At 32.2% G+C, this 21,376-nt stretch overlaps 3 protein-coding genes across 6 annotated transcripts; 2 read left to right on the top strand and 1 right to left on the bottom strand.

Annotated features, from left to right (window-relative positions):
* The first annotated feature begins 229 nt into the window (after positions 1 to 229).
* On the top strand, positions 230 to 5,044 carry LOC124827570 (uncharacterized). Of its 2 annotated transcripts, none has more exons than XM_047300647.2 (6): positions 230 to 516; positions 665 to 760; positions 891 to 1,109; positions 1,951 to 2,047; positions 4,327 to 4,389; positions 4,476 to 5,044. In XM_047300647.2, the coding sequence occupies exons 1-6, from the start codon at positions 238 to 240 to the stop codon at positions 4,667 to 4,669; spliced, it is 948 nt and encodes a 315-aa protein (XP_047156603.1). In that variant the 5' UTR covers positions 230 to 237; the 3' UTR covers positions 4,670 to 5,044. The 2 variants fall into 2 exon arrangements, with proteins under 2 accessions (XP_047156603.1, XP_087967237.1); XM_088111111.1 differs by having other exon boundaries at positions 4,275 to 4,389; positions 4,476 to 4,649.
* Positions 5,045 to 7,371: 2,327 nt separating this feature from the next.
* LOC124827571 (RING/U-box superfamily protein) lies at positions 7,372 to 11,130 on the top strand. Of its 3 annotated transcripts, XM_088108211.1 has the most exons (5): positions 7,372 to 7,615; positions 8,169 to 8,784; positions 9,936 to 9,982; positions 10,087 to 10,177; positions 10,280 to 11,130. In XM_088108211.1, exons 2-5 carry the CDS (start codon positions 8,463 to 8,465, stop codon positions 10,960 to 10,962), a joined length of 1,143 nt encoding a protein of 380 aa, XP_087964337.1. In that variant the 5' UTR covers positions 7,372 to 7,615; positions 8,169 to 8,462; the 3' UTR covers positions 10,963 to 11,130. The 3 variants fall into 3 exon arrangements, with proteins under 3 accessions (XP_087964337.1, XP_047156605.2, XP_047156606.2); XM_047300649.2 differs by having other exon boundaries at positions 7,375 to 7,615; positions 10,087 to 11,130; XM_047300650.2 differs by having other exon boundaries at positions 7,375 to 7,608; positions 10,087 to 11,130.
* Positions 11,131 to 18,956: 7,826 nt separating this feature from the next.
* Positions 18,957 to 19,782, bottom strand: LOC148202940 (uncharacterized). The gene is made up of 2 exons (XM_088109707.1): positions 19,530 to 19,782; positions 18,957 to 19,438 (listed from the first exon to the last, which is right to left on the bottom strand). The coding sequence occupies exons 1-2, from the start codon at positions 19,780 to 19,782 to the stop codon at positions 18,957 to 18,959; spliced, it is 735 nt and encodes a 244-aa protein (XP_087965833.1).
* Positions 19,783 to 21,376: the final 1,594 nt, after the last annotated feature.

Consider the following 21,376-nt stretch of genomic DNA (forward strand, 5'->3'; position numbering starts at 1 on the left):
TAAAAAGGAATTTACATATAAATTTTAAAATGTATAGCAATAAACAATTATTTTTTATTTAATATGTTTCTCATTAGTATCTAAAACAAGTTTTCGTCTGACATTTAAATTAACAAATACAAATTTTGACAATCAAAATACTTTTCTCTTGGTAAAAATAAATATATTAATTAACTTTTCTAATTTATTATATTATATATGAATTGATTTCAGTGTTTTTAGTATTGAAGTACGAAAATGAGTGTTCATTGTGCTGCAATATCCTTGCTTTCCCTCTCACTCAAAGCTTCCATCTGCTCCATCAATGAAACCGCCAATAAGCGTAAGTTTCAGACACGGTTCAACTCGGGCGCGCCAAGCAAACTCAGCGCCGAGTTTCTCTCCCATGACTCACCGGAACCCACCAACAAACCATGCTTTTGTGGAAGAAGACACTTCATTGAAGCTGCAACATTGGGAACTACCTTGTTTCCTGTTCAACCTTCCGTAGCCACCGGCCCATATTCTGATTACACGGTATGTGGGCTTTTGCCACCTACCCAGATAACAGAAAACAGAAAATATCAGAACTTGGGTTCAAATTCTAGCGAAAGATTATGCTTCTCTTGACGTAATTTGAAAAAAAAAATTCTTTTATAATTTTACTTTGTTTTTGTGTTTGTAGGCTTTACTTAAAAAGTTTCACCCACCAAGACCTGATTGGTACGAGGAGTTCTATGCTGGGGTTATGAATTCGGCTACCGAGTCTTACGAAGCTGAGGTGTTTTGTACATTCTTCATTCTTTACGGGGGTTGTTTGGAGTTTTATTTATATAATTTTGTTTTGGGCGGTGCTATGTTTTTGTTGTTGTTATTGCACTGAGTTTAAGTTTGAGGCGATTGCTTGTAAGGTTGCAACGTACAAGTCTCAAATCTTCAGTAACTTGAAGGGGAAGGGTCTAAGAATCTTGGAGATTGGCATTGGAACTGGTCCCAACCTCAGTTATTATGCTAGTGGTTCTGATGTAGAGGTCGTTGGCATTGATCCAAACCCAAAGATGGAAAAGTATGCTCGATCCTCTGCTTCGTCAGCTGGACTGCCTCCTTCAAATTTTGAGTTCATACAAGCTGTATGTATGATATTCTTACTAGTTTGAAGCCTCCCTTTAAAATGGGAATAGAAACCATGCCATGCTTACTAGTCAAAACCTTTAATTACTAGAATACAGTGCAAAGAAACTTTCTTTGAGATACTTTCAATGCTTGTGGAGAATAGGCTCTATCTGGTTTAAGCTAAATGTGGATGATGAGGTAATGTCATTATTCCGTGTCAGAACTGTAATTTCATAGCCTAGTAGATAGTTGCATTTGCTTTGTGTATCTGACAACAGATACATATCAGACACTTCAATATACTTATATATGAAGTACCTAAGCCTTTAAAAAAAGTTATGAAAATCTAATACAATTGTATGAGGCATATGAGCATGTATAAATGGAAAATTAGAAGCCTTATCTCTAGATTAACTGGAAATGGAATTTATACCTTTATGGATGGTGCTGAAGAAGGGCTTGAGGAATGATACTATTTCTGTTTTTAGGTATTAGGCAGTAATTTATGATAGTAATTTTTATTTGTTTTTAGTACTTTGAAAAGTAGGCGCTTAATTTACATTTACAGAATTGTGACTACATATCTATTATGTTTTATGTATTCTTTTACATATTTTATTCTATTCTGCAAGTATTGAATCTCATATATTTTAAAAATGGTCGTATGGTTATTATTAGATATGAATATTGTATCTGTGCATCGTAGACCTAATATAATAATCAGTAGAACATGCACTGTGCCAATTTGAAGTTATTCCTAGAAGAATCACCTTTCACTAGATTGTTGTTTTATTAAATCTAGTGTCTGTTTCTTCTTGTGTTAATTGGTCTTCAAGTTTTAAAGTTTGTTATGTTTAGGTCGGTGAGGCCATACCATTAAGTGATGCTTCTGTTGATGCAGTTGTTGGAACACTGGTATTGTGTTCTGTTAAAGATGTTGATATGACACTGAAAGGTAATGAAACTTTTAGAGTCTTCAGTGCTTTTAGTTCAAATATTTTTTGTTCCCTTGGGATTTGGTGCTGCAGTGTAGTTTGTTTCCATATTGAAACAATTTACATTTTTTGATATTGAATGCTTTGTTAGAAAGTTGGTGTTAGGTATCTGAGTTAGAGACCTAACAAGTTCTTTCAAGGTTAATTGTATATTAACGTTAATTTTTTCTTTAATAAACAAATGTAATGATTACTAAAGATCAAATATGTGTTCAATTACCTTAATCATTAACTAAGTTCAAACAAAATTAACAGAATTAAAGTTTTTGTATCAAGACTGTAATTTGTTTTATTGTACTAAAAAAAGAAATATGTCAATACTTGTTGAATTCAAAGTAGTCTAAAACAATCCTCATTTAACCAAAAACTCAGAACATTCTCATTAAATTTCAACATTCAAATTGTGTTCAAATAAACCATAATCCTTGCATAAAATCACCATCTGTCCTCTTAGGATAAGTTTGGTTTCAAACCCCGGTTCAAACAGGAGAAGTATGCCTTACTAATGTGTCTTGGATGATCCACATCGTAGGGTTAGATGTCAATGAGCATATTAAACTATCCATGTGGCTAAGAGCCCTCATAGTCCAGGCACAACAACGCAATTGTCAAGGGTGTGCTCTACCATTGAGCTAATAGCCTGTCGTGCGGGCCTCCTGCCAGGATCCACTATTCCAAAAGCACGAGAAACCTCATTTCACCCTATCCATGTCGTCACACAGGACCGACATGGATGGGTGAAAAAAGGAACTCTTATCAATTTGTTCCGACCTAGGATAATAAGCTCATGAGTTTAGTCTTACTTTACCATAGAGAAACGAAAGAATATTTCCATCTCCAAATTTTATTTAAACATAACTCGCTTCTTTTTGGGTGTATTGTGACCAAGTCACCACCTCCAAATCATCTATCCTAAGGTGCTATAAAAAACAGAAATAGCTTCTATTACTTGTAATTCCTTGCTCTCAAGTAATTTTTAGTTGAAACAAGAGAATAACTCAATATCTAGAGCAAAGTATCCAAACATAACAAAAATTTCAGTATAAGTTTAGCTAAATTTAGAGGATCACTTTTCTTAATTAACCCTATTGTAATGCTTGCATAGAAATCAATACATTGTGACCAAATCACTACCTCCAAATCATCTACCCTAAGGTGCTATAAAAAAAACAGAAATAGCTTCTCTTGTAATTCTTTGCTCTCAAGTAATTTTCAATTCTAGCAAGAGAATCACTCAAAATCTAGAGACCTGGAGCAAAGTATCCAAGCATAACATATATTCAATATAAGCTTAACCAAATTTAGGGAATCACTTTTCTCAACTAACCCATCAAGATTGATGACAATTCCAAAAGAAAAGAGAAAAATAAAATTTAGAACAAACAAACTTTAATTGAAAAACTGACGGATTGAAAATAACCCTTAGCTCCTCATCTACTACAAGGTGTGATCAGATTTTGGAAAGATGAGATTTGGAGGAATGAGAGCAGAACCTGGAGAGAGAAGAAAGTTTGTTTTGTTGCATGCTTGACAGAGAGAAGAATGAAAAAAAAGGCAGCGTGTTTTACATGATGGATGATAGTACATGATGGTTTTAATTAACATCTTTAAGAACTCTTTAGGCATGACGCATGGTAAATTTGCAGGTCCACCCATCCTATTCTATATTTCAACCTTTTTTGTCATAAGAATGTGGACGATGAGGATCAATACTCTAGATCACTTGGTTGTACAGTAATACCATAAGCAAGAGCTTAAGCTATTAGATAAAGAACCATGGATTGTTGTGTATGTAGCAAATAACAATTATAAATATCATGAAAACTTTAGTTACATGATAAAACAGTCATAATACGTAGATTACAAAATTAGACTGTACAGTGGGAAATTGATCTTATCAACTCAACAATTTTCTCATGTATAAATTTTCACATTAAACCTGTTTATCATGCTGCTTTCAGTTTTTTAAAAAGTATTTAGAGGCCACAGAGATTTCAAATCTAACACATGACTTTGATCCCATGACTTTGATCCCATGTTAAGAAAGAGACTTTAAGCCTAATTTAAACTTATAAAACTACCTTGTAAGATAAGGTTTGTATATTATTATATATTTAAAATTAGTTTTATCTGTAGTGAAACTTCGACATAATTTTGGCTAAACATTCAGGATTCATTTTTGTGTAGCATTTTTAAAATTGAAGTTTATCATCCAAATCATTGGCACTTTTGCATGCAGAAGTGATGAGGGTGCTGCGACCTGGTGGACTTTATGTGTTTGTAGAACATGTGGCTGCAAAAGGTGAAACGGAACTTTTAAACGGACTAGTGAACTTAGTAAATAGCTTAATTTTGGTTAATTTTTTGTGTTTCCATGGACATATGCAGATGGAACTTTTCTCAAATTTATACAGAGAGTTCTTGATCCTCTGCAACGGACACTTGCAGATGGGTGTCACCTTTCTAGGGAAACCGGAAACAATATATCCAGAGCCGGATTTTCAGATGTTGAGCTTAACATGGCATTCTTGTCTAGTGCTACATTTATAAACCCCCATGCATATGGAGTAGCTTACAAGTAGTATCAATCAAAGCGTGTCTTTGAACCTCTTAGCCTACCATCTTCATAGCTTGGAAAATATATTAGCCATATTCAGGTTCTTCACTAGAGTTGCAGGTTTCAACACAAAAGTCTTGTGACTAACTGTGAAGCTTCGCTGTGTAGAATCTATCTACACACATGTGTGTCCTTACAAAATCAGTGTTAGTTCAACATGCATTGATCATGTGTATTGCAAAAATGGTTGAGTTAGAGGCTATGTATGCTTTGATCATCATGTAAAGTGCCCCTCTTTATATTCTCGAAGCTTACATTGAAACAGGTAACTTCTTAAAATTTGAATTTTGTTTCTAACTTAATTCAAAAAACTGTTCCTAAAGGTTGTCTTTTACTTTTATACTCCGTTATCTTACTTGTGAATGTGATATTTTCAACACTTACTATTGTTGGGCATGTTTTTAGAAAATCAAGCATATTCTATTCTCCCTCTGTTTCTTATTTAGTATATATATGTGACGTTTAAGGATTAGTTTCACAAACCAATGAAAACATTAGCTTACATAATTTTTTTTAAACAGAAAATCACTTACAATAATATGTCTTCTCTATATGCAATAAAAGTGTCAATTTTCATCTTTTCTTCTATATTTGCAATAAAATATCAAGTGTTTCTCTTACATCAAAGAGCAGTCTGGTGAAATAGAGTATCCAAAAGCATTTTTTTTGTCCTTATTTCAATGAAAATAGGTTTTTCTTTACAGTTATAAATCTTAAATTTTTTACCACTAGAAAATTTTGTGTGCTATTAAAAAGGTCTTCAAATTTCTCTATGATTCAAGTGCCAGCATTTTTTTTCTTTTTGGTGAGACACTATCACAGTTTTTTAGTTGATTTTTTGAGAGTATTTACCTATTTTTCATTTTTCTTCATGTAAACTTAATGCGATCATCATAAATTTTATTTTTTGAGAATAAAGTAAATTTTATTGATGAATGTGAAGTTAAATGGAAAGGTGAAAAACAATAAATTATCCACCAAATAATTAGCAGATAAAACTGGACTATATTTACACTATTGTATTAATGAACTCATGCAAATTCCAATTCATTCACTCCTTTTTACTTCTCTTAGAACTTTTCAAAAGAAAAAGTATAATTGATCAAGGGGGAATTTATATGGTCTTGAGCTTCTAGACAGTTAATTATAAACAAAATTTGAAGCAAAGATGAACAATTAAAAACGAACAGAGAGGATTGACATGTATAAGAAAGAAAGAGGATTTTCTTGTATAATGTGCTAATTTGATGTGAACATGACTTAACAAGAACTTGGTTAGTTTGTTGTTGCACTCATTTGTTTTTATACATCTGAATGGTGTGTTGGAGTCTATGATAATTGGTTTACCTTTCCCTTTGTTATGATCCGTGTCTCTGCTTGTCTTCATTGTACAAGTACCAACTGCTATAAACATTATCATCAAATAGTCACTCGCAGGATCATTTTTCAATTCTATGGTACCATGATTAACCACCTTGTATCAAACAAACATCATCATTGAATAATTGCACATTCATCAACCTATACTTCTATAATTTGTATTTAATGTAAGCTCCTATTATTAACCAGCTAATGGAGTTTTGCTGTCGTTTGATCACGCATTGGACCCACCTTATGGTGTGGTAGGTGAAGTTTCTATTTCGTTGGGTGTTAATTATAAGCACAATTGCTTAATGTTTATGACTAATGATAATAGAAAACGACAAATTCAAGTGTTGGTTGGTTTTGGTTACTTCCTTTAACTATTGTTTTTTGTTTTTTTTAGACATTTGCAAATTTGGTAAAGTAAGTGTATTAATATTAATCTAAGAAAAATATGTTTTGATACACATAATTTTTCTTATATTCATTTTACACTACTTTTTTTTTATTTTCTTCTTTTTCAAAAAATTACAAAAATTCACTTTTTAAAATCATTTTACCATTGTTAGGTGTATCAAATCAATGTTAATATGTGTTTTGCTACCCCTACTCTTAATCCAAATAAGAAAATGGTAGTATTAAAAAATATTTACCCTTCTATTTAAAATTATTAAGAAATTTCCCCTTAAAACAATTAACTTTAATAATAATTGAAGCTCATTTGTAAGTATAAACATGGCAGTAAAAAGCATAAGATTCCTTTGGTAAAGTTAAAGCTTTAGCTAAAAGGCAAGAGGTCTCTGTACATATTATATCAGCAGCACCTAGCTTTTGCTTAAAAAACTATCTATGTCATGTTTCACTTAAATAAATAAGAGCTTTGATAAGTTCTTCAATTATAAAAAGATGACTTTATTTATTATTTTCATAAATTTAGAAAAAAAATTAATTCAATTATTATTTTCATATTTCATATTTCATATAAATAATTTCAAAATTAAATTAAATATAAAAACATCCCTTCTCAAAGTGAACGTGTCCTTGAATTATCACTTGACTGCTAAAATAGTTAAAAACAAAATTTCATGATGAATTTACATAATTGAAATTTTGTTTCATTTTTTAAAATTATTGAGTGACAGTGTTGGAAAACATTTAAAACTAGTGACATTGTACTAAAACAACAAAACCTTGTAATTAGAATAAAAAAAATCCATCAATGCTTATGATCATGCAAAAATGAATAATAATTAAAAGGAGATTCCAGAAAGTGGAAACGGCGCGTTTAAAGTTCAAACAGTTCATTAGAAACAACACAAAGAAAAGATGCCGTTGCCAGCTGTTCAACCACTTGCTTTCGTATTCTTCTTCTTCCTCTGTTCGGTTAGTTAGGGTTTTCACAATTTCACTCTCTTCTCCGCTTCGCACAATGCGCCTTTACAATCAAACTATACAACAATGCAATTCCTCTAAAAATTGAAGACGTAAAAAGCAATTTCTGTCACTCCAGAACTCGCACGTGCCGTTACTGTCACGTGTGCGGTACGAGGTTCGGTTTCTCCCGTGTTTTTCTGGCTTTCTCATATGCTCTATTGTGTTCTGGTTTCTACTATTTTGTTTTTCTGTTTTAAAAAGAAGTTCACTATAGATTTTATTTATTTGCATTTACTCTATATTTGGTAAAGTAACATTTGAAAATTTTTAGACGTGGTTTCTGTGTAGTTCTGTTAATTGGTATTCTTTGTGTGAATGTTTGGTTTAACTTTAGTAACCGAGTTTAGAATTTTTTTACTATTATGTTTCTTTGGTTGATGTCACTTTTTGAATTTATTTGGTAACTGATACACTAATATGATGTTTATCGCTGTGCTTGTTTTTGCTTTAGTGATTTTTTTAGAATAATGTTTCTGTGATTAGATGTTACCTTTTGAATTTTATTACATTTTGTCAACTAATTTGATGTTTATGGCTTAATGTGATTTCCGAGACTAGCTTTACTTGTTTACTGTATTTTACCTCTTTCTTTTTGGTGGTTGAAATAATAATGTTCTCTCTATTTTATCTAAATGGTGAATGCGGTTCTTTTCTTTTTTTGATTGTAGAGTTTTTAGGGTGATGCTCTTGCTGGAGGTGGAATTTAGTTTCTATTAGACGTGTAGGTTGAAGGTGGAAGCTATTGAGTGTTGAATTATTTGGCTTGAGGAGTTGGAACTTGTTTTTGGAAGTGTCCCTCTTCTGTTATCGATTAAGTAGTTGATCAGTGACTGAAATAGTTGGATTGGAGGCGTTCAGAATTGGGTTTATTGTGATATTCTGAGAAAATAGCTAAAACGGGGTCTCTTTGTTGTGTGGCTTCAAGGCCACATGGATCAAATGCAGGCAGTAGGGACTGGTCTATGGGTCCAAATGAACCCTTCTGGCGAACGAATTCAAGTTTTTCGCCACCTCCAACGAGGTGGGATTTCAGATTCCAGTCTGAAGGGATGCAGTATAGTGTGAATGACAGCGTTCAACTCTACGGGTCTTCTACATCATCAAATGATAAAGAGAGTGGGAGCTGGGTCAGAGGCAACCACCTATATGATCTTCACTATTCTGCTTCAGATGGTACTGGTATTCTCCTTAGCAGTCCATCTGACCTTTCTCAGGGTCCTCAGTGGACTCCTCCTGCAATACAAGAAATCAGTATTGACAATTATGGAAATTCAGCTCGGAAAGGTAAATCCTTATATATGAATTTTCAAAGTAGTATAATGTAGATGTATATAAACCACACGTAGCAATGTGGTTGTAAAAGATGGTTTGCATACAAGATAATGGAGCCTTAATGCTCTTAGGGCTGTTAGTCTCTAAAGAGGTTGCTTTCAGAAAGGTCTTTTTAATAATAAAAAAGGTAAAAAAATTCATTTACATGCGATCCTATTTGTCTACAGCCTAGTGAAACAGAAACAAAGTATAAATAGCCAATTGTATGAGTGGTAGTTAGCTGTATTGTATTCTATATATAATAGTTTTTGCGTAGTATAAGTTATTGTATTGTATGAGTGGTAGTTCAATGTGTGTTTATTTTCTGCCATTACCATTTAATATGGAAGCCACTTTGTTTTGCACCTTGTTTCATAATTTTTAAAAAGTATAGAATAAAAGGAAAAGCCGAAGTGACATTTTTGTAATCAAAAGTGAAAATAGAAAACAAAAACAGAACACTTTCATAATCTACCGATTAAGTTGCTTCTGAGTTCCGTCCTACTGAAAAGGTGTTTGGGAAAAAAAAAGTGCTCAACAATCTTGCTGGTTATTATCAAAAACAGTTTTTCTCTACTCATTATGTTCTTGCTATGGTTATGCCTTTGACAATTAGTTTGAAGCAATGAAACGGTAAACAGTAAACATGTTTTTGGTCATTTTTTTGTTTGTAGAGTTAGGGCTTACATCAAATGGTAGAGAGCTGAACTAGTATTTCTATGAATTGTCAGGTCTTCTGTAGCATGACAAGAGGAAACCCATACATTGACAAATCTGGTCTCAATACAGAATTGAGTCATGATTTCTTATAATTCTGCCTCTAAATTATATAGCTTTAACTTTTTCATTTTTTAATTATTGAAACTCAATTAATAATTTTCCTTTTCTTGTGAATCATGACATTATTCGATTCCTTGAGGATGTTGAGTTTTGGATCATAATTTGTCTGTTTGATAATGTGTCTCAATAAGGTAGCAATTGATGGAACTGTTAAGTCATGCTGATATTAGTAACAATAAAACTGAAGCACTCAATTTTGTTTGTGGTTTATTCTTTCGCTATAAACTTGTTTGTTGTTACTTCTGCGTATTGAACTGCTCCCTTCTCATTTGTACTTTTGATAGATCCTCATCCTTCTGCGGGCAGGGTATCTTTTACTCCCAGTAAGGAGGTAGGTTTCCGGTTAAGGACTGCTAAAAGATACTTTAGTTGGGCAATTATTTCTGATGTGTTTGTCTTAAGAAATAAGCTAACAGGGAAGACATATATATGCAGGGAACATCTGTAAATCCCAACAGTGGGGGCTCAACATCATCTCTGTCGGAAAGTAGTGAATCTGAGTCTGCTACAAAATCACATTTATCCTGTCAGAGGAATTTCTCTAATCTTCGTTCTTTCATCTCTAAACCCATTCATCCTATGTCTTTTAATTACCTAACAACTACCAGAGATGCCTTTGATCCTGCAGTTACAGATTTTACAGAGTTTGATACTGCTACTCCACTCCGAGATGGCCAGCGTTGGAGTAGCGCCAGCAGCAGTCAGGAGTTTGCTGACGTTACTGAGTCATTTGAATTAGAAATGCCTGGTCAACCACATTTTCCTTCCAATGGATTTAGGTGTGGCTTGTGTGAAAGATTTCTCTCGCAGAGATCTCCTTGGAGTTCCCGTCGCATTGTGAGAAGTGGAGACATGCCTACGATTGGGGTTCTTCCTTGTTGTCATGCATTTCATGCTGAATGCTTGGAGCAAACAACACCAAAGACACGGAAAAGCGATCCTCCTTGTCCTGTTTGTGTAAAATTGGAGGAGGAAAATTCCCCTGATAACCGGGGCTTTTTGAGATTGACTAATGGTTTTCCTAGGCTTAAATCATCTCGTGGCGATGGACCTTCCAGACCTTGGGGCTGTGTACAGGTGGGTGATTGTGTTGAAGGTGCTCTGCATGCACCTCCACGCAATGGTATGCTCATGCTTAATCGAAATCGTGTTAAGAAGAACCTGTCCCTGAAAGGTAGTTTAAGCAAGGAATTTCCAGGTAAGGTGAGGAAGAATGGAACATTTTCTTCACAGCTATTTAGTGGAAGTACAGCTGATGGAAAGGAAGTTGGTTGCTCCAAGGCAACTGCAGGTTCAAGTGTGTGGAGGTAGCAAATGTTGGTAAGTTGTAACTTACACCTACATATTTGCAGAAGCTGACCGATCCCTAACCTCTTCCACATTTTGTATAGATTCATTTGTTGTATGTGTTTTGGAATTCACACCTGAACCTTGATCTTATTTTCCCTCATTTTATGTATTTAGTTTGTTTTATCTTTAGTTAGGGTTTTAAAACATCTACTTTAGTTGATGGAGTGCAGATTGAAAAAGTTCCAAGGAGAAAGTTTAATTAAATTTTCCTTAGAAACTAATATTGCATGCATAACTACGTTGAGCCTTGTAGAGGAGTATAGTATGCCATGCTGAGAAGAAGTTTTGTTTAGGATAAAAATGCTCAGTGGTCGTTTTGTCTGAAAATGATATGATTTTGCTTTTATTTTATTTTATTTTCAAGATTTTCTAAAAGCAAGAAATTAAAGTAGAAAAACTTTTCTTAAAACAAATAGTCTTTTTCTCGAGAGAAACAACTTAAGTTCAATGTTAAGTTAACTGAGTTATCTTACGAGTTAAATATTTGTGAAGATTATAAAACTTTAAATATTGGAACTAAAAGCTTTAAATTTTAATAGAGATAATACTTAACATTTTGAAATATTTTGAAAGATTAAAAATGCCACTGAATGCTCCCATTTTGCTGAAACGGAATAAATTGAAGAAGCGATTCGAACTAGTGAAAACAACTTTATTTTCTCCAACACTTCATTTCAAAGGGTGAAACGCTTCATTTGTACCCATGGAAGTTCAATCCGAATGGCATTCCAGATTGTAAGATCTGAATGTATTATTATTTCAACATATGTAATTTTAAAATATATTTGAAATTCTATAATTATAATATATTTTTATTTTGTATTTTAAAATGTAAAATATGAAATTTAAATTTGTATTACAATTTAACATATATTTCATAATATAAATTTTTATATAAGATTATATTAATACCAACATATTTATATTTAATATTTTAGATTATATAATACGAAATGTCTCCAAGTAATCCGAAACTGATACCTTTAGATAAATTTGATATTTTTAAATATATAGAAATACCGGTTCACATTATTGAAACACAGGAAGAATTTGCCTCTTAAAATGGACGAGGCTCATAACATTAGTGGCCTCACTCAAGGTTATGTACATTTGAATGGGTTATGGGCATATCTTCCTGCACCTGCAATTTTACTTTATACACTCCTAACTTTCATAATTGGTTTTTGTCTCTCATCCTTCCCTTTCTTCTCCATGCTGCCTCATGCATCCCATCTCCACTTTTCTCTTCATAAAAAAATCATGCACCTCCATCTCATACTCTAATGTCTTCGATGGTGGTCCTTCTTTTATGCATCTTTATTCCCGGTCTCCGCACCACTTCACCTAACACCTCCAACAATCTTGATCCTTGTGTAGCTTGTTTTTTTAGTTGTTGTAAGAGACTAGGTATGCCATTTTGTGTTTATGATTATTGGGCTTTAGGAGAACATGGGTGTTGACGGAGAGGATAACGGAAAGGAGGAACAAGAAGAAAACTCCAATATATACTGGATTTTCAAATCTCAAAGTCATTACCGGATCTGGGAACCATTTCCAGAATGCTCAATCTAATATAGTTTTTCTAGATTAGCCAATTCGATAATTACTTTCGGATGGGCCAGTCAATATGTATTAGAGTTTTTTTTTTTTTTTTTTTTTTGCATTCAGTACTTTTGTAGGTTGAGTTTGGTGAGGTTGTTTAAATGGTTTAAGGGGGGATAGGTTGTTTGTTGTTGTTATGATGATTTTTTATGTGATGATTTTGATATAATGATTTCCATATAGAAAAATGTATAGGACATTGAAATCCAATAATAGGTGGTGTAAAAATATAGTCCGTGGAGCCTAATTGGAAAAAATAATGAACATGGAAATACTTCGCATCACCAAATAAATGAATCTAGTCATGGTTTCATAAATCCAATTTTCAGCTAAATTATGGACTAGATCCAGATAGATCATATCATAGTCATTTAGTTACAACATGTTTCAGTAAGCAACTAACATAAGACCCATGAAATTGTTCATGCACGTTTCAAATATTGGGAAGTCGAAAAGAGAATAAAGAAGAAAAGAGGGATTTATGGTTTTGTGCCAATAAGAAGAAAGAAGAGAGCAATCAGGGTTTTCGAATTTTAGGAATTTAGGGATTTAAGAATGAACGAAGAAGATTACTTACTAGAAGAATGGACAAAGAACCCTAAACCAAAAGCATAAAGACTCAGTCAACGTGAGAAGAACAAATTTCTTCTTTGTCAGTGAGTGAGACACAATGATGTCAAGGAGTGAGCTGAGTGCGAAGAAGAAGATTAAGGAATGAGCAAGCGTGAACAGGTAGTGATTGCGAGAGTGAGTGAGGTGAGTAGTGAGTGAATGCGAGAGAGTAAGGTGAGTGACAAATTATGAGGACGGAGTGCAAGAGACAATGATGAGTCTCTAAAAATAAATTCAATTTTAATTTTTTAATAATTATTTATTTCCAAATTCAAATGTAAAATTAGTTGGTAAATTTTGTTTAACTTACATACTGATTTTATTAACAGATTATATTCTTTGCCAAATTTTCTCTTTAACGTGCCAACATTACATACAAAAAATTAATAGGTAACTTTTTTAGTCATTACCTACGAAAAATATATGTATGTAACTCAATTTACCCTATTTGTAGGTAAAATTCGTATGTAACAGTTAATTTACCTACGAATCCAAATCCATTCGTAATTATATGTAAGTAAATCACATTTTTCTTATAGTCCTGGATACATCTCGTGGGGTATATCTTTACAGACAAAAGTGCAAGTTCTATTAGTGTGTCATATCTGTAGCTATTTAGGAACCTTATGTCTTGTGACAGATATTGTTGGGGAATCGTTGCAATAATCCATATATGTGAGCAACTAGGTGATGCATACTTTGTCCATACAAAGCAACTAGATGGTTATGTAACACTCTTAATAGATATTAATTTGGTATCTCCTTTCTTGATGCATGGTTTAATTGTTTGTTTATATTTTGGTAGGGTTGAATATATGAGGTCACGACAACCAATATTTGTTGGTCTTGTAAGTGTTTTCCATCAACAAAACAATGTTAAATGCATTTAACAACTTAATTGCATTAGGGTGTGTTCAAAATAGGTCACTTACATCATCTGAAGATTCTATACATCTACTTCAATTAACATATTTATCACGCTCTAGCAATATCATTAGTTGTTGCATTTCAGTTTTGTATCGTCTCACATATTTTTTATAAGCATACCTTACATTATATAATTATTTTATTGTAGTAACATTGTCTTCATTGTTTTTCTTGGGGTAAACAATATGGTTACATGTTTCAGTACGCACTTAGTCATGTCAACAATTATAAAATGCTCATGGGACTCTAATCATTCAACATAAGACTGACTGACTGAAGTCTTTGAAAATTCATGATTGAAAGTGCTACATATTCCATTGTCAACGTTCTACCTTGTAAACTAGTTTCCTTCACAATTTAAATGGACAATCACATTTCCTTGTTCTAGTTATACTTGGTTGCAATTTTTGTATTTTCTATACTTATCATCTCTTTCACATCTAACAAAACACGTCCTCCTTTTAGAATGTCCATTAGCTTTATTAGCTTTATCAGATTTCATAATAATTACTACAAAACCAAGACTGAAAGCAATACCTCAGACTCACTCAGATAAGTCATCATACATAACGAATGTATCATCAGTTGTAAAATGTTCACTATAATCTCCTTCTACCATTTCAACTACACTCATAAACATTTCACATTCTTCCATCCACTGATCAACTTCATTTGATAGTCTATTAAAATAACCTTCCATGTCCAACAAGTTTAACACCTTTCAGAAGAACAAAAAGATTAGGTCAAAAACTCCCACTACATAATTTTTAACCATTCTGCATAATTATGTAGAAAAACTCTAGATAATACCAGATACAAAATTTGAAATTCACTTCCGGATCCGAATTGCATTCCAGATTAGACAATAAGGAATACATTTGTAGATTAGTTGATCCAGAATTAGCAAATATATACCTGATTGATCACTCGAAAATGAACCCCAAATTTGGTACTACGTTATGAAATTATTTCAACTTAATCCGATATACACTCCCAAATTTAGTAGTGTATTATGAATTACCAAATTTGAAATGGAATTAAAAACCCAAACACCTATCTACCGCGCCCCTACCAGACCCCACTGAAGAACTACAAAAGCCATAAAACAAAGTCATACCTCTTCTCGAGTTGAACATAGGCTTGGATCTTGGATATTAGTTGTTGGGTTTTGTTCTACACGACAAAAAGCAAAAAAAGAAAGAAGAAAAAGATGAACGGTAGTGACCAGTGAGGAAAAAAGGCTGGAAGAAAGAAGAAGAATAAATTTTTATTCTTTATGCAAATAACATTTCATAAGGGTAAAATAAGGATTTTAAAAGTTAGATGGTGTAGAAAAATGGATGGTGCAGGAAGAAATGTCCACGGGTTATTTGTGGACTCTGGCTTATTCTATCTTAAAATTATTTGAGTGTTTCACCCTGCACCTCCAAGTCTTTCACCCTGCACCTCCAAAATTTTCTAAAATGCCTACACTACCCATAATTAAGAAGATTTTTATATTTTTAAAAGAAATTAAAAGTGGTCAAAAGATTCTGTATTGGTTAGTGAACAATACAATTATATTTCTCTCTCTTTCTGTCACATCTCATTTTCCTTCGCTGCTTTCCTCTCCCATCTCATTTCGCACAGTAGACAGACGCACACAACCTCCACCATCACACAAGAGCCCCTCACTCTTTCGTCTCGGCTTCCTCTTCCACTGCCGATTATAGGTCGTCCATTGTCACAATCTCAATCTCTTTTTAGACGGTGTGGTTTGCTTGTTTTGTTTTGTTTCAGAGTTTTGTTTAATGGTTGCAGGCACATGACACACATAAAGAAATCTTCTTCCTGTTGAGGTTGGAAGGCTAGAGAGATAGAAGAACTCCTCCAGCGTTGGCCAGTACAACACCCACCCACGGCCCTGCGGCACAGGTTGGTATGTGTTTTTTCTAAATACGCAGTAGCTTTTTTATTTTACATTTGCATTGCAGATCCGTGTGAATCAGGTATCTAGAATCGCCAAGACTGAATCAGATCTCCATAACCGATTCATCATTCATCGGATGTCCATACCTGATGCAGTCTAAATCGGTTATGGAGATCCGGTTCAGCCCTAGTCGATTCTCCATACCCGATTTTTAGGTTTATTTTTTTTAATTATATTATGTTTTTGCGTTTGGTGTTTGAATCATTTTAAATGTTATCATTTAATTAGTTTAAATGTTTAAACTTCCTGTTTAAATTTTAAATTTATAGTTATATGAATTTTCTTTTAATTAAATTGTTATATTAATTCAAAATTTTTATTTATATAAAGAATTGAATTAATTGTATTTTTTTCTGAATTTAATAATTTTATTTATCTTAATTTTTTCGTTTAAATGTTTTTGTTTTAATTATTTTATATTTTCTGTTATAATTATTTTAAATATTCTGTTATAATAATTTTAAATTTTCTGTTTTAAATTTCTTTAACTTTTCAATTCATAGTTATTTGATTTTTATTTTAATAAAATTGTTATAATTGAATTAATTATTTATTTATATAAAAATTTGAATTAATTTATTTATTTCTAATTATTTTAATTTTTCTGTTTTAATTTTTTTCAATGTTTTGTTTTAATTATTTTATATTTTCTGTCATAATTATTTTAAATATTGTGTTATAATAATTTTAAATTTTCTGTTTTAATTTTTTTAAATGTTCTATTATAATTATTTTAAAGTTTCTGTTTTAATTTTTTAATTTATAGTTATTTGGTTTTTATTTTAATAAAATTGTTTTAATTGAATTAATTATTTGTTTATATAAAGATTTGAATTAATTTTATTTATTTGGAATGAAATAATTGTAATTGTTTTAAATTTTCTGTTTTAATTATTTTAAATTTTTTGTTTTAATTACTTGAAACTTTCTGTTATAATTATTTTAAATATTATGTTATTATAATTTTAAATTTTCTCTTTTAATTTATTTAAACGTTCTGTTATAATTATTTAAAACTTTATGTTTTAATTTTTTAAATGTTCTGTTTTAATTTTTTGAATGAATCTCTTTAGTTTAGTTTGTATATATTTAATAATTATTTTTAACTTCTTTAATTTTATAGAATGTAACTTTTTTTATTTAGAAGATCTTTTTGTTACTTTTTTTCTTTCTGAAATATTAGATTTTTCCAATTAGTTACAAATGTTTTAATTACTTTTTTATAATTATTTGAGATATTTATAATTTCTTATAAATTGAAGTTATTTTGCTTGTAATAATATACTATTTAATTTTATAATGAATTAGGTAAGTTGATTTTATTTTAAAGAAATTATTTTCAATAATGATTTAATATTTTTTACTAGTGCAATTTGTTTTAGTTATTATTATTTTTGTAATAACATTTTTAATAAACAAATTTAGAATAGACATGGCTCGTACTCGAGGAGGTTCATCTTCACATCGTGGAGGGAGTTCCTCACAGGGTGAGAGGTGGAGACCTATTACTTTTGCTTGTAGAAGACATGGAGCAGTTGAGTCTGATGTTCATGCTGAAGACTATGGAGATGTGAGGTTTCACGAGGATGCAGTTCAGGATCATGCATTTGAGGAGCATGATATTGAGTAAGAGGAGGATCCCTAGGATGTTGCTAAAGGTGGATTTCCTAAAGGTCCATTAGACGTTTCAGTATTGACACATTACATTCACCATGTTGCTTATGCGATATGGCAGGGTCGAGTAAGTGCAAAACTTTAATTTTAATGATTATTGTTTAGTTGAAATAATTTTATATTAAATATTATTGTTTAGGAACGGGAGGAGATCAAGTTGATCTCCCATGGGAAGAAGTTAAACAAATTAGGATCCTGCCACAAGGGCATTAGAGACATCGTTAATGGTTCTGGTCTGATGTCTCTAGTGGGCATCTCATATGACTATGTCGATAGGGGTCTACTGTTGGCATTTGTAGAGAGATTTCATTTCGAGACCAGTAGTTTCCATCTCCCCGTGGGTGAGATGACCGTGACTTTAGATGATGTGTCATCGTTGCTACACCTCCCAGTTTTAGGCCAGTTATGTCATCTGGAGGAAGTAGATTTTGAAGAAAGTAGACGCGCCATTGTGGAGCTTTTAGGCGTGGATGGCGGGAGAGCTGGTGCTGAGTTACATGCAGCTCACAGTGCGAAAGTCAGATTGAGCTGGCTTCGAGAAATCTACACTGAGTACTGTGAGCAGCAGTAGTGGGAGTACGCTGCCCGAGCATACTTGTTGCATCTAGTTCGATGCAGTATATTTGTTGATAAGACTGCCACATCCATTCACGTGTCTTATCTTTTTCTCTTTAGAGATGTACACACATGTGGCCGATATGTCTGGGGCGTTGCTGCACTAGCATATATGTATGAGCAGCTAGGAGATGCCAGCTTGGCTTCGACCAGACAGATGGCAGGTTATTTGACTCTATTACAGGTACAAATTTAGTTTACAATTTGATTTGGTTGAATTATTTCGCTGTGGATTACGAAATAATTTGTAATTTTTTGTTTTGTAGAGTTGGATATATGAGCATTTCCCTACATTGGGAAGAAAGCGTGTGGTGTCTTCGTACATGGAAGACAGACCGCGTGCTGCAAAGTGGGAGTCACCGAGGCTGGGCTCCACCCTCTTAGAGGTCAGGGTACACTTGGATGCGCTAACATATGATTCAGTCATCTGGTACCCTTATGAGTCACATCGGGAGACTCGTCCTTTTTATGGCGTTCGTATGTTCTCGGGATGGATCAGGATTGGTGAGACGTTGTGTCGACATTTGCCTGAGCGTGTTTTGAGGTAGTTTGGATTTCAGCAGTCCATCCCTCGAGACCCACCCGTTGTTGCAGATGCGGACATACTGGCGACCGATAACAAAACAACATTAAATGCATTCAATAACTTGATTGCATCAGGATGTGTCCAAAAGAGATCACTGACAACCTCAGAATCCTCCACACATCTACTCCAATGTATGTACTTGTCGCGATCCAACATCATCATCAACTGTTGCAGCTCAGTTCTCGACCCTCTCAATGAACGTTTATATGTATATATTGTTGTGTAAACTTGCTTTATTGTAGTTACATTATGATCATTATTTTGTTTCAGAGTCAAAAAAATATTTGCCGGTGTTACTTGGGTTTTAGTCATATCAACAAGTACTGCTTGTTCAGTAGGATTTAACCTACCAGCATAAGGATGCCCCACTAAAGTTTCTGCTAAATCGTGGTTGTGGTATCCACATATCACTTGCAATACCCACCCATCGCCATTACTAGATGGTTTGTCCCCTTAATTGTAAAGGACAATCACATTTTCGAGTCCCATAAGTTCTAGGTTGGATATCGGGTTTGTATTTTCTATATTTTTCATCTCTTTCACATCCTAACAACACAAACGTCTTCCTCCCAGGTTGACTGGTAGCTTTATCGGATCTTATAGTTACCACAACAAATCCTAGATCATATGCAATCTCTCTTACCCATTCAATTAAGTTTTCACGAGAGGAAAAAATTTTATTTGTTGTGAAATGATTCGTCAGATCTCCTTGAGCAACCTCATTTATAAAGGACGAAGATTCTGATAGCATGCTAGAATTTATTTCAGAATTCATCTCATAACGATATTCATCCATTTAGACTATAATCACCTATAACAAAATAAAAAAAATAATATAAAAAATTTAAAATTTATATTATAAAATAAAAAACTAATACAATAAATTACACAATTATAAATTTATTAACAATATATAAATTAAACTTAAAACTATATATAAAAATTTATTAAAAATTTAATCAACTAAAAAAAGAACGCCAAATTAAACTTAAAACTATATATAAAAATTTATTAAAAATTTTCATATACATTGTTTTATCCAAAAAATTATAAAAATTAAATATTTAAAATGCATCTTTTATATTAACAAAAATTAATAATTATAGAAATGAAGTTAACTAGTTTTATAAAAAAATTTATACAACAAACCTAGTTAAATAATATTAATAAAAATACATGAAAAAATAATTATAAACTAATAAAATACTAATAAAATAATTCAAACAGTAATATAATTAAAGTTTTACATATAACATATATTAAACATTTCACCATCGGATTCTATAAATTCAGTTTTTTTATAATCGATAGGTATTAAGGTTGTCTTTCTTCCAAATAATTTTATTAATTTTAATAAATTTAATGAAATTATTTATAATAATTAAAATTTATATAATTACATTATAAACTTAGTAAATAATTTTAAAAATAATTACAAACTAATAAAATAAATAAATAACAAATATTATTAAACTTTTTTATAAATTAGTAAATAGTAGTCGAATTTTCATATCCGAGTAAGTTACAATCGGATACCCACATCCGATTATGTTGCTTTGGATATCCACATCCGATTAGTATTTTCATTTTCAGGTTTTTTATTAAAAATTAGTTTTATTTATTTTAATACATTCATAAAATTATTTTATATTAATTAGAAATTATATAAACTCATAAATAAAATAAAAAAATATTAAACTAATATAAGAAGTATTAAAAAAATTAAAACTAATATAACAAGTATACAATGTTTGGAGGCATGAATAAAAGTCGGATATCTAAATCCGAAGCTTCCTAATCGGATGTCCAAATCCAACACCCCTACATCATCTCCAGTTCAATTTTGGTTTTTCCATGCAACCAGATTAACAAAAATAAAATACTCTCTGTATGCAACCAAACAAGTATATGCACACAAATTAAAAAACAACACTAACCTCTCTTCAGTAGGAACACAGAGAAAAATAAACTAACACGTTGCAAGTGCACCACCACAACAACTAAACCACTTTAAGTTGTACTCGGACAATCTTTTTAGACAACACTCAATCGCAAATACAAGCTGCAAAGTAAAAAGCTCTAAGAAAAATATTATGAAAGAGGTTCAAAGGTACACAGTTGTAGTGTTTTTTTATAGAGATGAAATGGGGTGCAGGGATGCAAGGGTGCATGGGTGTAGAGGTGTAGGGGGTGCAGGAGTGAAGGGATGCACACAGGAATGCATGTTTGGTTATTGGAGGAAAATGGAGGTAGAGTCAGTGGGACACAAAAATTCTTACTATTCAAAAAATTAAACTTTTAAATCATTTATTAATTAGGGATATTTTAGGAAATTGGAGGTGCAGAATGAAATGTTTGGAGGTGCAGGATAAAACACTCAAATTATTTTT

This window comes from Vigna umbellata, chromosome 3, assembly GCF_029865625.1.
Source record: "Vigna umbellata cultivar VRB3 chromosome 3, Vumbellata_1.0, whole genome shotgun sequence".
NCBI classification, from domain to species: domain Eukaryota; kingdom Viridiplantae; phylum Streptophyta; class Magnoliopsida; order Fabales; family Fabaceae; genus Vigna; species Vigna umbellata.

What these genes read in the sequence shown, in the direction of transcription:
- LOC148202940 (XM_088109707.1), bottom strand. Translation starts at nt 19,782, where the DNA reads ATGGATGAATATCGTTATGAGATGAATTCTGAAATAAATTCTAGCATG. An exon ending in GACGTTTGTGTTGTTAGGAT is followed by an intron (nt 19,439 to 19,529) that starts GTGAAAGAGATG and finishes TTTACAATTAAG; the next exon opens with GGGACAAACCATCTAGTAAT.
- LOC124827571 (XM_047300649.2), top strand. Translation starts at nt 8,463, where the DNA reads ATGGGTCCAAATGAACCCTTCTGGCGAACGAATTCAAGTTTTTCGCCA. An exon ending in TGGAAATTCAGCTCGGAAAG is followed by an intron (nt 8,785 to 9,935) that starts GTAAATCCTTAT and finishes TACTTTTGATAG; the next exon opens with ATCCTCATCCTTCTGCGGGC. An exon ending in CTTTTACTCCCAGTAAGGAG is followed by an intron (nt 9,983 to 10,086) that starts GTAGGTTTCCGG and finishes ATATATATGCAG; the next exon opens with GGAACATCTGTAAATCCCAA.
- LOC124827570 (XM_047300647.2), top strand. Translation starts at nt 238, where the DNA reads ATGAGTGTTCATTGTGCTGCAATATCCTTGCTTTCCCTCTCACTCAAA. An exon ending in CCGAGTCTTACGAAGCTGAG is followed by an intron (nt 761 to 890) that starts GTGTTTTGTACA and finishes ATTGCTTGTAAG; the next exon opens with GTTGCAACGTACAAGTCTCA. An exon ending in TGTTGATATGACACTGAAAG is followed by an intron (nt 2,048 to 4,326) that starts GTAATGAAACTT and finishes TTTTGCATGCAG; the next exon opens with AAGTGATGAGGGTGCTGCGA.